Genomic DNA, 15748 nt, shown 5'->3' with positions numbered 1-15748 from the left:
ACTTCTCTGATCGAGTTCAGTGTGTCAAATCGGAGGGTCTGTTGTCCGGGCCTCTGGCAGTCTCTATGGGGGTGCCACAGGGTTCAATTCTTGGACCGACTCTCTTCTCTGTATACATCAATGATGTCGCTCTTGCTGCTGGTGATTCTCTGATCCATCTCTACGCAGACGACACTATTCTGTATACTTCTGGCCCTTCTTTTGACACTGTGTTAACAACCCTCCAGGCGAGCTTCAATGCCATACAACTCTCCTTCCGTGGCCTCCATTTGCTCTTAAATACAAGTAAAACTAAATGCATGCTCTTCAACCGATCGCTGCCTGCACCTGCCCGCCTGTCCAACATCACTACTCTGGACGGCTCTGACTTAGAATATGTGGACAACTACAAATACCTAGGTGTCTGGTTAGACTGTAAACTCTCCTTCCAGACTCACATCAAACATCTCCAATCCAAAGTTAAATCTAGAATTGGCTTCTTATTCCGCAACAAAGCATCCTTCACTCATGCTGCCAAACATACCCTTGTAAAACTGACCATCCTACCAATCCTCGACTTCGGTGATGTCATTTACAAAATAGCCTCCAAAACCCTACTCAATAAATTGGATGCAGTCTATCACAGTGCCATCCGTTTTGTCACCAAAGCCCCATATACTACCCACCACTGCGACCTGTACACTCTCGTTGGCTGGCCCTCGCTTCATACTCGTCGTCAAACCCACTGGCTCCAGGTCATCTACAAGACCCTGCTAGGTAAAGTCCCCCCTTATCTCAGCTCGCTGGTCACCATAGCAGCACCTACCTGTAGCACGCGCTCCAGCAGGTATATCTCTCTGGTCACCCCCAAAACCAATTCTTCCTTTGGCCGCCTCTCCTTCCAGTTCTCTGCTGCCAATGACTGGAACAAACTACAAAAATCTCTGAAACTGGAAACACTTATCTCCCTCACTAGCTTTAAGCACCAGCTGTCAGAGCAGCTCATAGATTACTGCACCTGTACATAGCCCATCTAAATTTAGCCCAAACAACTACCTCTTTACCTACTGTATTTATTTATTTATTTTGCTCCTTTGCACCCCATTATTTCTATCTCTACTATCTCTACTTTTTTTACTTTGTTTTACTTGCTATATTGTATTTACTTCGCCACCATGGCCTTTTATATTTTTATTTATTTATATATATATTTTGTTTGCCTTCACCTCACTTGCTCATATTGTATATAGACTTATTTTTCACTGTATTATTGACTGTATGTTTGTTTTTCTCCATGTGTAACTATGTGTTGTTGTATGTGTCGAACTGCTTTGCTTTATCTTGGCCAGGTCGCAATTGTAAATGAGAACGTGTTCTCAATTTGCCTACCTGGTTAAATAAAGGTGAAATAAAATAAAAATAAAATATGGCTCTGCGCCCAGATATCTAACTGATTACTTTTGCCGTTTTAGGGATGCACATAATCACAGCACCAGATCAGGTGTTGCTGATGTGTGCTTATACAGGTTCAGGAGTAATGCTTGAAAAGGTACTTTCTTGTATACTTGAGCCTCAGAATGGAATGAGTTGCCTCTGTCCATAAAAACAATGTTTTTAGGCTGCAGAGTTGATCCCTGACTGTCATCTCTGATGACCACCAGGACTGAGGTTGTTCAGTGTGGTGGTGGAGTCTCTGTCCCTTGCGGTTGTGTCCTGGTTCTGACTCGGGAAGGAAGAGCAACGGCTCCGGGGCCAGGTTTGTGACCAGCCGCTTCACAGGTCCAGTCTCTCCCGCAAGCAACACCGGATATCAGCAGGTCCTCATGGACTGCAGACTGTAAAACACAAATTGTACAGAATAGCATAAATGTTTATATAAGAAACTCATTGCTGTACACAGAAACATGACATAACAATGTTAATCATGATCAAGCCCATTTCTAACACTGATTCAAGTACCTAACAATATGGAGCGATTGTAGAGTGTTATAAAAACAATTCCATATGTGTTGATTCAAGAATGAAGTATGTTTTGGTTCGACTGAGAAGGAAAATTCAGTCCCTGCAACGATACAAAAATAACCAAGTCAGTCAGCACAGAGTCCAATGTTTATTTCAACAAAATAGTCATGCACTCACATAACATGAAGTACAGCACTTTTATTCTGCAAACCAATATATGACAAGTAGAATAACTTCTCACTATGGTAACACTTGACCTTTTCTGTAAATCTGGTACCCTCGCTTTGATAAAATATATTTTAGAATACTTTGGAAAAAGTTCAACACTACATTACACACATCTTTATGTCAAGTAAACATGAATTAAGGCACTATAAAACACCAGTATCAAACTAAATGGTCATAGTTGTCACTTTATCGACATCATCACCATATCATCTGCTCTGCCTCATCATACTCATTCTTTCCTCAGTTCACCTCATCCAGTTCCCTACTACATCCTAAACCAACAGAATTAACTACAAACAAACTAGCTAGTACTACATCACATGTCACTATACTCTACACATGGGCCATGTGCATTTTCTGCTGGTGTATCCTGAGATTGCTCCTCTCTGAGAACCTCTTCCCGCAGTGCGTACAGGCGAATGGCCTCTCTCCTGTGTGGACCTTCAGGTGCCTCTTCAGGTGGTGCTGGTGGGAGAACCTTTTCTCACACAGGTGGCAGCCAAAAGGTTTCTCCCCTGTGTGCATCCTCTGGTGGATCTCCATCTGTTTAGGGAAACTGAAGGCTTTCCCACAGAACGAACACGGGAAGCACTTATTTTTGCCACCGGATCTGCTGACAGTGCTACTACTACAGTCATTTGTCAATGGGCTTGTGTAGCCATTTAGTGTTGAGGCACTGGCATTGTCTGAGGTCTGGTTTAACATTAGGAGAGTGTGAGGAGGATGAAGGCCAGGGAGTGTCTGTGTTGTCGCTGGGTCCATGTTCCAGTCGATAGATCCTATAGAAGGCAGGCTGAAGGAAGCACCTGTTAGGGGGGTAACCTGAGGTGTCAGTCTCTCTGAATCACAACTATAGGAGCAGGATGGATCATCGCTAGCCGAGGCTGTGTCTGTTCTCTCCCGCCCCATATGGACACCTCCCAGTCCCTGCAGACCAAATCTATGCCTCGCCCTGGTCTCAGCAAATCTGTTGTCATGGAGACTTTGCTCGGTTGTTGTTTTGTGTTCAACTGTCTGTTTCTGGTTGTGCTTAACAGTGTTGTTCCCCAGACCAGAGCTGAGGACACTGTCCCATCCACTGACTTCCACAATGCTGCCTCTGGTCTTGGCCTGCTCAGTGATGTCATCCCCTGGGCCCATGGCTGCACCACTCTGGTTCTGGGAATCTAAGATGGCAGCCCAGTCGCCTCTGTTAGCTTCCAACCAAACACCTATAGGCAAATGTTACAATCCAGACTTAAACATGACAACAGAAAAATATCATAGACATGGCCTGGTGATGTCTATAGCCAGGTTTCCATCCAACCGCTTATGCGAGTAAAGTAAATGTACGATACAAAAATGGCCTGATGGAAACAGCAAATTTGGCGTTAAACTTTCCAAAAGTTGACAAAACAAAATATGCTAGACATGGTGGGATCTTTTTGTCTGTAAAATGAATTATACAAAAATATTAATATAAACATGGAGTCACGTGATGTTTTGTGGTCCTCCCACTACCACTTGGGAAAGCATCCAGTTTATTACAGATACAAATAAGTTACGATGGACTTCACAGGGTGGTGAAAGTGCAGTGTTCAGCTTGACGCTCCTTTCAATTATTCTGGTGACATGATCGATGCTTGGCTCCCATTTAACAAATAGAAATCTCGCTCTTATCCATAAATCTCATCATGTAGGCTGGCTTACCAGCACTGTATCTGCGAGCTATTGGCTAGAACACACTCCTCAAGACCAGAGTGGGCATATTTGCGTATAACGCAACAGTTTTTGTGACAAAACTATCAGTAGAGTTCAAAATGGGATGGAAACGCATTTCATTTTTGATTTTTATTCGGTACATGAAAACTAAAGTGGAATAAGTACCTTTTATGTGCACTACGTCATTACGCATGGCTTTTTATCCTCAAGTCAGTTTGTTGGAAACACACCACTGGTGGGAAAATGCAGATTTGATCATATTCTAATTCAAATCTTTCACAAATTGGATGGAAACCTAGCTTATGACTTATGTTGCATCATATTGTTTATTTGTATTTCATACAAATTGTATTGATGTTGATTTATAAATGAAGTACTCATATTGTTTCATACAAAAATTAAATCAGGCGCATCACTATTCCCATTGAAGATCTATTACTGTATGTGGGCTATATGTATCTCTCCCTTACCTTGCTCCCCCATCTTTAGTCCACTCAGCAGATCAATGCTCTCTGGTCCGTCTTCTACTGTCTCCTCTTTGACCAGCAGCAGATCAGGCTTCCCATCCTCCATGTCTACTGGCTGTAAGAGATACAGAGTGAGAGGATGTTGGATCAAGAAATCTGATATGAGCACCCTGCTATGGGGCATCTTCGGATTGGGCAATGAGGGATTGCTATGAGTACTATACAAACGTGTTAGTTATTTTGATTATTTAACACTCTTTAATGGTTTGATAATTTAAAGGCATGGTCCCACACTTAAGACAAAATTAATCAAGACCTGGGCCTGTATCCACAAAGAGTATCAGAGTAGGAGTGCTGATCGAGGATCAGGTTCCCAACTGTCTAAATAGTCTTATTTAATATGATCTAAAATGCAAACTGATCCTATATCAGCACTCATACTCTGAGAGGCTTTGTGAACTCTGACCTAATACCATTCAGACAGTAGTTCAGTGGCTTCACCTCAGTGAGACTGTGTGTGGTCCTGTGCTCCTCAGCTGGTTCCTCTATGGGTTCAGAAGGAGGTGTAGTCTGGTTGTCCTCCATGACCATTGTCCCCTCAGGGTTCCCCAGACCCTCCTCCTTTACCAGCAGCACCTCTGGACCCTCCTCCTCCTGGAAGAGACAGGCGATACAGATTACAGACATACACTCCCTCAGGTACATGCACACAGATAATAAACACACTTTCAACATGAAGTGTTTACCTATACTGTAGTTACAAAATGACTTCATTATTGTTAAGCCCATCATGATCGACATAAATATGTTGTGGGTAAATATGAGTCAGCTATGATAAGTCAAAAGTCAGACAAACCTGACTAAACTATTTTACAGTAGGTGTTAGAGCGTAGGTATATTTATTAAGTCTAATTGTCTGTGTATTCAGAATAGGGTAAGATCAGGTGACGTATTCTAAAGAGGGTCTCAATGAAAGTCTTAGAATTAAAATAATGTTTTTAAATACACCAAATGAAAACCACATACACATCTCAACAAAAAATGAAGGGGAAGAGAGGTTAAAGAAGGATTTTGTACGTGTGCCATTCAGAGGTTGAATGGGCCAGACAAAAATAGTTTCAGTGCCTTTGAACGGGGCATGGTAGAAGGTACCAGGTGCACCTTTTTGAGTGTGTCAAGAACTGCAATGCTGCTGGGTTTTTCACGCTCAATAGTTTCTCGCGTGTATCAAGAATGGTCCAACACCCATCCAGCAAACTTGACACAACTGTGGGAAGCATTGGCATTAACATGGGCCAGCATCCCTTTGGAACACTTGACCCTTGTAGAGTCCATGCCGATGAATTGAGGCTGTTCTGAGGGCAAAGGGGGGTATAAATCAATATTAGTCAGGTGTTCTTAATGTTTGTACACTCAGAGACAATGTCTGGATTCAACATTCTACCCAGGAATATTCAACACTGAAATCTGTTACTCTCGTTATTCCAAATGCTTCTGTGGATCTTTTCTATTGACAATAATGAATTCATTTTTTGTCTTTAATGAAGGAATTGATATAAACGTTGAAAGCTATCGAGTTTAATGGTTACTTTCTATGTTATTGAGTGGAATGTTTTTTCTGCTCGTGTATCCTGAGGTAGCTCCTCTTCCCGCAGTGCATACAGGTAAATGGCCTCTCTTCAGGTGTATCTTGAGAAGGTGCTGGGGAGAACCTCTTCTCAGTTGTATGATTTCTTCCCTGTGTGAACCCTCTGGTGCCTCTTCAGGCTGGACGAATGGGTGAAACTGACCAGGCATAGGTGGCAGCAGAATGATTTCTCCCTGTGTGGACCTTCAGGTGCATCTTCAGGTTGCCACTCTTGGGGAAGCACATGTGACATTGGGGGCAGCTGTAGGGTTTCTCCCCCTTGTGGACACTCCGGTGCCTCTTCAGGTGGTCAGCCTGGGCGAAGCGCATCTGACAATGGGTACCGCTGAAGCATTTCTCCCCTGTGTGGAACCTCTGGTGGATCACCACCTTCTGGGGGCTGCTGAAGCCTTTGTTACAAAACATGCAGAGGAACCATTTCTCTTGACTATTGCCTGATGTTGCTCCCCCTCCCTGCGAGTGATCTCTAGCCCTGTGGTTTGAGTTCAATAACCGATCGAAAAGGATGCGGCCGTGTGAATCGGAAGGCCCCATTGACATGGACACTGTATCGCGATCCCTAAGCGCGTGTAAACGGGACTGGGTCGTGAGATTTGTCTCTAAGCTTTCCCTGTAATCTAAGAAATCTCTGCCCTATGAGTGTCCATCTCCTCTGTGACTATCTACATTCCGTGTGGAAGGAACATGCCCTCGGCTTTCCCAGTCACTTCATCTACGACCAGATCCTCCCTTTTATTACCTAGGTACCCTTCAAAGTATACACTACTACTGTACCGGTTCCAGTACTCTCTAGACAGATCAGTCTGTGTATCTAAACCCAAGGGCATGCTGCCAGGGTCCATCTCTGTAGCGTAAGAACAACACAGATCATTACCGGTCTCTAACGGGTCAAAGTAAATACTCAAGATACTCAAAGTAAATACTCAAGAGGACAGCCCAGTGTCCCCAGCCCCAGTCTCTTTGGGTCTGATCTGTGGTCAGATCCTGTGTGTAAGAGCCTGTGTGTTACAGTTAAAAGTCTCTGTGTCGGTCTCTGACTTGAGGACGGTGTTCGGCATTCCAATGACCTCCGTGATGCTGTGTTGGGTCCTGGCGTGGGGAGTGGTGGCAGTGTTGAGATCCTCTGTGGCTACAGGGGGCGCTCCAGTCTGGTTGTCTTTGCTGTGTCGTGGGTGCTCTCCTTTTGTCATCTCCTGCTTGACCCCAAGACCTGCAGCCTCTGCATCTTCAGACTGAGACAAGAAGAGCAGAGGTTATTTCCGTTACATGTGTAGAATTGCATAACAATACCATAGGGAAGTCTCACAAGCTCCCCTATGGCAGATAAATGAGGGTGTACATGTAAGCAAGTGAATAGCTGAGGGTGAGCCTTTCTGAAATAAAATGGCCACATTTGATGTACTGTAATTTTTATGTAATACCATTACACTAACCTCTATCATGATAATGTCCTGGGTTGAGGTTCCACTCCCCTCATCAACAGTGACTGGTTGGTCATCTCTCCATGTTTTGTGTCCTGCTAGCTTCACAAAGCTCCTGTAGCCTCCAGTGAGATGTCCTTCACCTGAGAGAGTGATTGGGGGAAAAGAGGTGGTTAGGTTAGCTACTGTCAATGGTCAGCGCTATATTGTACACTATTGATAGTTTTGACACTGTGTAGAATTGGCAAGGATATAAGGTAACACTAAGAATAACTTATTGATATACTATTTATTGATAAATGTATTATGTTCCAATCATCACATTGTTTTCAATGACTAAATAATAGGAAATGCAGTAATCAAGAACCTGGTTAGAATATGATATGGTGTGTTTGTGCAAGATAGCTAAGTAATCAGGGGAATTGTTGCATACTATCCAAAAACTGATCAAGACCCAATTCTGGGTAACACATATAATCTAATTGTATTGGTCATGTACACATAGTTAGAATCTGAACACATGTGCAGTGGGGAACGGAGCTAAATGTACCTCTTGCCATTCCTCTGTAGCGGTCAAGAATGTTGACACTTTTGGGACGACTGGGGAGAACGCGCTCTCGTGCCACCTTTAGTTCCAGTAGCTGTAGTTTCCTCCGCAATGCCCTGTTTTCTTTCTGGCTTTGAGTTATTTCCAAACGAAACACTGCATAATCGTCGTCTACGAGTTTACAGATGTCTGCCACGGCTGCATTCGCTAGCACCTCCATGACGGAGGCTATTTGAGTGTGAAAAACCATACAGTTAGCCATTGTTAGCTAACGTTAGCATCTAGGCTAGCCTTACCTAGATCAGATCTATCAACCAAGTCCTTTCTCAAACACGAATTTGGGAAGTAGATTAAGTGCTGCTGTGCAGTTAAAGTAGTAATATGTCGAGTTCCAGTGTGTTCCTAAACGTCTAAATAACAACAATACAAATTACAATACGCCAAAGTGGAAATTGTTATTGGTCACTGTTCACATCCGCTTACCTCTTCTTCGTGTGATTTTCTTATTCCATTGTATATTGAGTTCACAGAATTTAGTGTGCATGCTGCCAGCTAGTGTGCGGGATGGAAACGGGTATATTCATACAAACCTCCAAAAAGAAATAACCTAAACTAAATCAAACTACTTTTCTGTTAAAATAAAACATATCTGATCCCTACACACGCTCAAGGGGAGCCTGGGATGGTGTGCGGTGAAGTCTTTGTTACAGAACATGCAGAAGAACCGTTCTTGCACCAGCACAAGTCGTCAGATGTAAAATCCTTTAGTCCCAAAAACTATTTTGCAGCAGAATAAAAAAAAACGATTTTCTTTGACACTTGAGCGTACATCACAACATTGAAATAACACATATGGAATCAGTTAAAAACAAATTATTATTTACAAGGAAAGCCTACTCCTTCCTCCCCGTCGGGGAATTGAACCTGTCTCGAATTAATTAACTAATTAAATAAAAAAAATGTTTTTATTAAAAGACAGTCATCCAATATGCTGTAATAGTAAAAAGGCCATGCTCATGAAAAAAAAAATTGTCCTCCCTCATCATAAACGGCACCGACCACCACTGGGTTCTATGTAGTAGCTCGGTGCAGTCAACATGTCAATACCTCTCACAAATACATGTAGTGATGAAGTCAATCTCTCCTCCACTTTGAGCCAGGAGAGATTTACATGCATATTACTTATGTTAGCTCTGTGTGTACATCCAGGGGCCAGACGTGCTGCCCTGTTCTGAGTCAATTGCAATTTTCTTAAGTCCCTCTTTGTGGCACCAGACCAGACGACTGAACAGTAGTCCAGGTGTGACAAAACTAGGGTCTGCAGGACCTGCCTTGTTGATAGTGCGGTTAAAAAGTCTAACAACTGAAGTCTAACTAAACAGCCCCCGCAATCTTTCATCATCAATTTCTCTCACCCAATCATCAGTCATTTGTGTAAGTGTTGTGCTTTTTGAACGTCCTTCCCAAAAAGTGTGCTGAAAGTCTCTTGTCAATTTGTTTACTGTAAAATAGCATTGTATCTGGTCAAACAATTATTTTCTCCAAAAGTTTACTTAGGGATGCTAACAGGATGATTGGTCGGCTATTTGAGCCAGTTAAAGGGAGCTTTATTATTCTTAGGTAGCGGAATGACTTGATTCCCTCCAGGTCTGAGGGTACACACTTCCTAGTAGGCTTAAATTGAAGATATGGCAAATAGGAGTGGCAATATCGTCCACTATTATCCTCAGTAATTTTCGATCCAAGTTGCCAGACCACAGTGGCTTGTCATTGTTGATAGACAACCATTTTTCAACTCTTCCACACTCACTTCACATAATTCAAAATGACAATGCTTGTCTTTCATAAATTGGTCAGATATACTTGGACTTGTGTTTGTTGCTGGTATGTCATGCCTAAATTTGCTAATCTTGCCAATTAAAAAAATATTAAAGTAGTTGGCAATATATCAATGGGTTTTGTGATGAATGAGCCATCTGATTCAATCAATTCACTACCATATCTTCACTATTTTTCTTCACCAAATTTTTAAAACACAAATAAACAGTATTCACTTGACTCCATGTTAACCCCAGAGAACAAAGTTATACAAGCAGAAACTGCATTTAAACCATTAACTTGTATTTGCTGAATAACAGTAATGTTTTAGCTAGTTGCTTTTGTTTGAATTTACACTAACGAAATACAAAGCAGTTGAATCATTGTAGAGCAGCCTATGCCACATAACCTAGAAGCCACTTGGAAAGAACCATGAATTTAGTCTATCCAAAATATCTACCTATCCCCTCACATAAAATGTATTTGCAACATTCCACAAACCCCCTTACTTGTTTGCTCAACTCTTTTAAATCACCTTCGCATAGGAAATTCAGTTGATCGTTCTAACTTTTGCCACCTCAATCTCCTTCACCCTTACAGGGCACTGCAGGAACTGGGGATCATGATCCCAACCACAATTGCAACACTGTCATCTTTCTACACGCCACTCTTCAGTATACTCTGTACGTCTGCGCACACTTGAAACATTGCCAAATCCTTTAAAAAAAATGTCACTGCAATGGTTTGGGGACAAAATCTCTTACAGCGTATCTTACATAACCAAGCTTGACATGTGTAGGTAGATTCTCTTTAACAGACAACAACAGGGCCGACAGACTTTCTTCTTTTTCTACATTCACCCAGTGGGTCAAACGCCGGGCACCAACCAAACCAGGAATTCTCTTCAGATATTCAACCTGAACATCCGTCATCACCCCTGAGAGTTCAAAGTTCAAAGCACGATACTTCTCTTGTCCGTATTCTTTTGAGGCCCACTGCAATCTTCCTCTTTTCTTCAGAAATACAATGAATCAAAATAAGACCACTCCTGGTCACTCTGTTAGACTCCACTTTTCCTGGCGCATACTTCACAATTTGACACCTCAAACAGGTCTCCCACATATGCATCCTTACTCTACAAATGCATCCCAATAAAATAAACTGTTAATTAACCGACATACACGCATCCTCCACTTCAATTTTAGACAATTTTCCTTTTCGACACTACTGTTGTCCATTCAGTCCTCTCCTACTTGACCAGAGACGATCCTCCAGGACCTGCAGCCTCTGATCTGCAGACTGACAAGAGAGGAGGTTATTATTGGTACATGAGTTGAATTGGATAACAATATCGTAGGGATGTCTCACAAGCTCCCCTATGGCAGATAAATAAGGGTGTACATGTAAGCAAGTGAATAGCTGAGGGAAGCCTTTCTGAAATAAATGGCACATTTAGCTCCTGTGGCCTCCAGTGAGATGTCCTTCACCTGAGAGGGTGATTGGGGGAAAAGAGGTGGTTAGGTTAGCTACTGTCAATACTCAATGGTATATTATACACTTGACACTAAAGTGTCAAAGATGTAAGGTAACAACTTTGCATAACTTCTTGATATACTATTTATATACTGAACAAAAGTGTTTGTCCCATGTTTCTTGAGCTGAAATAAAATATCCCTAAAATGTTCCATATGCACAAAAAACAGATCTCTCAAATGTTGTGCCCAATTTATTTGTAAATTATTATTATTGAATATTACAACATACAATATACCTGCAGTGAAGCCACTCAACATTTACATTACATTCAGTCATCTAACAGACTCTCATCCAGAGCGACCCACAGAAGCAACCAGGTTCAACACCCTGCCCAAAGGGCACGTCAACAGGTCTCTCACCAAGTCAAAACACGGACCTGAACCTGGCGACCTACCGGCTCAAGCTCCCAACCGCCAGACCACCAACCCTCCAAGATTCCCAGAGAGCTGCCCCTCAACCATCCGAGACGCCCCCCCCCCCCCCCCCGAAAAAAATATTATAATAAAATACCTCTCCCTCGATTCCCCACCCCAAGCCACCGTCCCACAATACACCAACAACCAACAAAATGAACAAAAGAGAGAAAAAAGGAAAAACAGACAATGCAAAAACAAAAGGCATCAAGGACAACAAAACTGTATATGTTTGAGTGCATGTGTGGCACTATTGACATTGTCACACAACACAATTGCACAGACGTCTCAATTTTGAGGGAGTGTGCAATTGACATGCTGACTGCAGAAATGTTCACCAGAGCTGTTGCCAGAGAATTTCATGTTAATTTCTCTACCAACGTTGTTTTAGAGAATTTGGCAGTACATCCAACCGGCCTCACAAATCGCAGACCACGTGTAACCACACCTGCCCAGAACCTCCACATTGGACTTCTTCACCTGCGGGATGTTCTGAGACGAGCCACCCGGACAGCTGATGAAATTGTGGGTTTGCACAACCGAAGAATTTCTGCACAAACAGTCTCAGGGAAGCTCATCTGCGTGCTCATCATCCTCACCATGGTCTCTACCTGACTGCAGTTCCGAGCGTCTTCACCACCCCCCAGTTATATCATTGCACTGTGATATATTTAAAAAATTCCATTGGTGTGCTTTTAGGACCATGCAGATGCTTCAGCCTACCTGAGTGGTCAGGTAGGCTGTTTGGTGGTTTAAACCGGCTGAATTTTGGATTTAGCACCACAGAGTGTGCGGACAGGCTTGTGAAGGCAAAGCTTCTGATCAGAACAATGCAATGCTGCTGTCTATGTGCTGCGCTTTTTCTCAGCATTGTAAAAGCAAGAAGAGCAGAAACTGGCTACTCTTTATTTGAATGATGTAGCTGGCAACGTATCTGCTGTTTGACTTGAATGATTTATTCCCAATGCTGAGCTAGTAGCGTAACTGACATGTAACGGTAGCTAATGTTTCATCCCCTCTCGACAGAAGTTCTGTCTGAAGAGAATGAACTAGCTAGCTAGTAGCTACCACAGCCAGTTCAGCTCTATCCTCTAGCTAAATGTCAGATAGCAGTATCTAACAGCTGTTGTGTGTATGGAAATGTTTCATAGGATTTTTGTCCAATTTCAACAGAAGTAAATTAACTTGGCTAGTTTTCTTCAGTTAATGCCCCATTAGAGCTAGCCAAAAAGTTGCTATGGTTAGCTAGCTTGCTCACTAACTTTAGGTATTATTTTTGCCTCAATCACACGAGACCTGAATCAAACGATGAACCCAGCTGCCAAATGATTGAAGATGTTTTTGACAGCGCAATGTGAGTTTTTATATGAGGTAGTAATGTAATGTTATTGATCTGTCAGTTTCCCTAGCTAATTTCCCACTCTTCCTCACTGCGTCACTTGAGTGGGTTGAGCCACTGACGTGATCTTCCTGTCTGGGTTGGCGCCCCCCCTTGGTTTGTGCCGTGGCGGAGATCTTTGTGGGCTATACTCGGCCTTGTCTCAGGATGGTAAGTTGGTGGTTGAAGATATTCCTCTAGTGGTGTGGGGGCTGTGCTTTGGCAAAGTGGGGGGGTTATATCCTTCCTGTTTGGCCCTGTCCGGGGGTATCATCGGATGGGGCCACAGTGTCTCCTGACCCCTCCTGTCTCAGCCTACAGTATTTATGCTGCAGTAGTTTGTGTCGGGGGGCTAGGGTCAGTTTGTTATATCTGGAGTACTTCTCCTGTCTTATCCGGTATCCTGTGTGAATTTAAGTATGCTCTCTCTAATTCTCTCTTTCTTTCTCTCGGAGGAGGACCTGAGCCCTAGGACCATGCGTCTGGACTACCTGGCATGATGACTCCTTGCTGTCCCCAGTCCACCTGGCCGTGCTGCTGCTCCAGTCTCAACTGTTCTGCCTGCGGCTATGGAACCCTGACCTGTTCACCGGACGTGCTACCTGTCCCAGACCTGCTGTTTTCAACTCTCTAGAGACCGCAGGAGCGGTAGAGATACTCTTAATGATCGGCTAGGAAAAGCCAACTGACATTTACTCCTGAGGTGCTGATTTGATGCACTCTCGACAACTACTGTGATTATTATTATATGACCATGCTGGTCATTTATGAACATTTGAACATCTTGGCCATGTTCTGTTATAATCTCCACCCGGCACAGACAGAAGAGGACTGGCCCACCCCTCATAGCCTGGTTCCTCTCTAGGTTTCTTCCTAGGTTTTGGCCTTTCTAGGGAGTTTTTCCTAGCCCCCGTGCTTCTACACCTGCATTGCTTGCTGTTTGGGGTTTTAGGCTGGGTTTCTGTACAGCACTTTGAGATATCAGCTGATGTAAGAAGGGCTATATAAATACATTTGATTGATTGACGCGGTATAAACAGCTCTACAGACTACACTGTCATAGTGCACAGTCAGTACACAACATGATATTGATGATGATTCATGGACTATATACAGTTGAAGTCGGAAGTTTACATACACCTTAGCTAAATACATTTAAACTCAGCTTTTCACAATTCCTGACATTTAATCCTAGTTAAAATTCATTGTATAAAGTCAGTTAGGGTCACCACTTTATTTTAAGAATGTGAAATGTTAGAATAATATTAGAGAATTATTTATTTCAGATTTTATTCCTTTCATCACATTCCCAGTGGGTCAGAAGTTTACATGCACCCAATTAGTATTTGGTAGCATTGCCCTTAAATTGTTTAACTTGGGTCAAACATTTTGGGTAGCCTTCCACAAGCTTCCCACAATAAATTGGGTGAATTTTGGCCCATTCCTCCTGACAGAGCTGATGTAACTGAGTCAGGTTTGTGGGCCTCCTTGCTCGCACACATTTTTTCAGTTCTGCCCACAAATTTTCTATGGGAATGAGGTTAGGGCTTTGTGATGGCCACTCCAATAGATTGACTTTGTTGTCCTTTAGCCATTTTGCCACAACTTTGGAAATATGCTTGGGGTCATTTGGAAGACCCATTTGCGACCAAGCTTTAACCTCCTGACTGATATCTTGATGTTGCTTCAATATATCCACATACATTTTCTTTCCTCATGATGCCATTTATTTTGTGAACAACATGATGCTGCCACCCCCGTGCTTCACGGTTGGGATGGTGCTCTTCGGCTTCAAGCCTCCCCCTTTTTCCTCCAAACATAATGATGGTCATTATGGCCAAACAGTTCTAATTTTGTTTAATCAGACCAGAGGACATTTCCACAAAAAGCACGATCTTTATCACCATGTGCAATTGCAAACCGTAGTCTGGCATTTTTATGGCGGTTTTGGAGCAGTAGCTTTTTCCTTGCTGAGCGACCTTTCACGGTTATGTCGTTATAGTACTCGTTTAATTGTGGATATATCCTCCAGCATCTTCACAAGGCCCTTTGCTGTTGTTCTGGGATTAATTTGCACTTTTCGGACCAAAGTAAGTTCATCTCTAGGAGACAAAACGCGTATCATTCCTTAGCGGCATGATGGCTGCGTGGTCCCATCGTGTTTATACTTGCGTACTATTGTTTGTACAGATGGTATCTTCACACGATTGGAAATTGCTCCCAAGGATGAACCAGACTTGTTGAGGTATACCATTTTTTTTCTGAGGTCTTGGCTGATTTCTTTTGATTTTCCCATGATGTCAAGCAAAGAGGCACTGAGTTTGAAGGTAGGCCTTGAAATACATCCACAGGTACACCTCCAATTGACTCAAATGATGTCAATTAGCCTATCAGGAGCTTCTAAAGCCATGACATCATTTTCTGGAATTTTCCAAGCTGTTTAAAGGCACAGTCAACTTAGTGTACGTAAACTTCTGACCCACTTGAATTATGATACAGTGAATTATAAGTGAAATAATCTGTCTGTAAACAATTGTTGGAAAAATGACTTGTGTCATGCACAAAGCTAGATGTCCCAACCGACTCGCCAAAACTATAGTTTATCAACAAGAAATTTGTGGAGTGGTTGAAAAACGAATTTTAATGACTC

The 15748-nt window shown here is 42.7% G+C and overlaps 1 protein-coding gene across 1 annotated transcript; it reads right to left on the bottom strand.

Moving 5' to 3' along the window:
• Window positions 1-2074: 2074 nt before the first annotated feature.
• Window positions 2075-8437, bottom strand: LOC129840990 (zinc finger and BTB domain-containing protein 18-like). Its single transcript, XM_055909073.1, has 6 exons — window positions 7957-8437; window positions 7419-7549; window positions 7053-7217; window positions 4839-4991; window positions 4341-4452; window positions 2075-3380 (listed from the first exon to the last, which is right to left on the bottom strand). Exons 1-6 carry the CDS (start codon window positions 8213-8215, stop codon window positions 2503-2505), a joined length of 1698 nt encoding a protein of 565 aa, XP_055765048.1. The 5' UTR covers window positions 8216-8437; the 3' UTR covers window positions 2075-2502.
• Window positions 8438-15748: the final 7311 nt, after the last annotated feature.

The sequence above is a fragment of the Salvelinus fontinalis genome, chromosome 42 (assembly GCF_029448725.1).
Source record: "Salvelinus fontinalis isolate EN_2023a chromosome 42, ASM2944872v1, whole genome shotgun sequence".
NCBI classification, from domain to species: domain Eukaryota; kingdom Metazoa; phylum Chordata; class Actinopteri; order Salmoniformes; family Salmonidae; genus Salvelinus; species Salvelinus fontinalis.
Note: the sequence above shows the minus strand (reverse complement) of the source record. Positions and strands in the feature narration are given on the sequence as shown.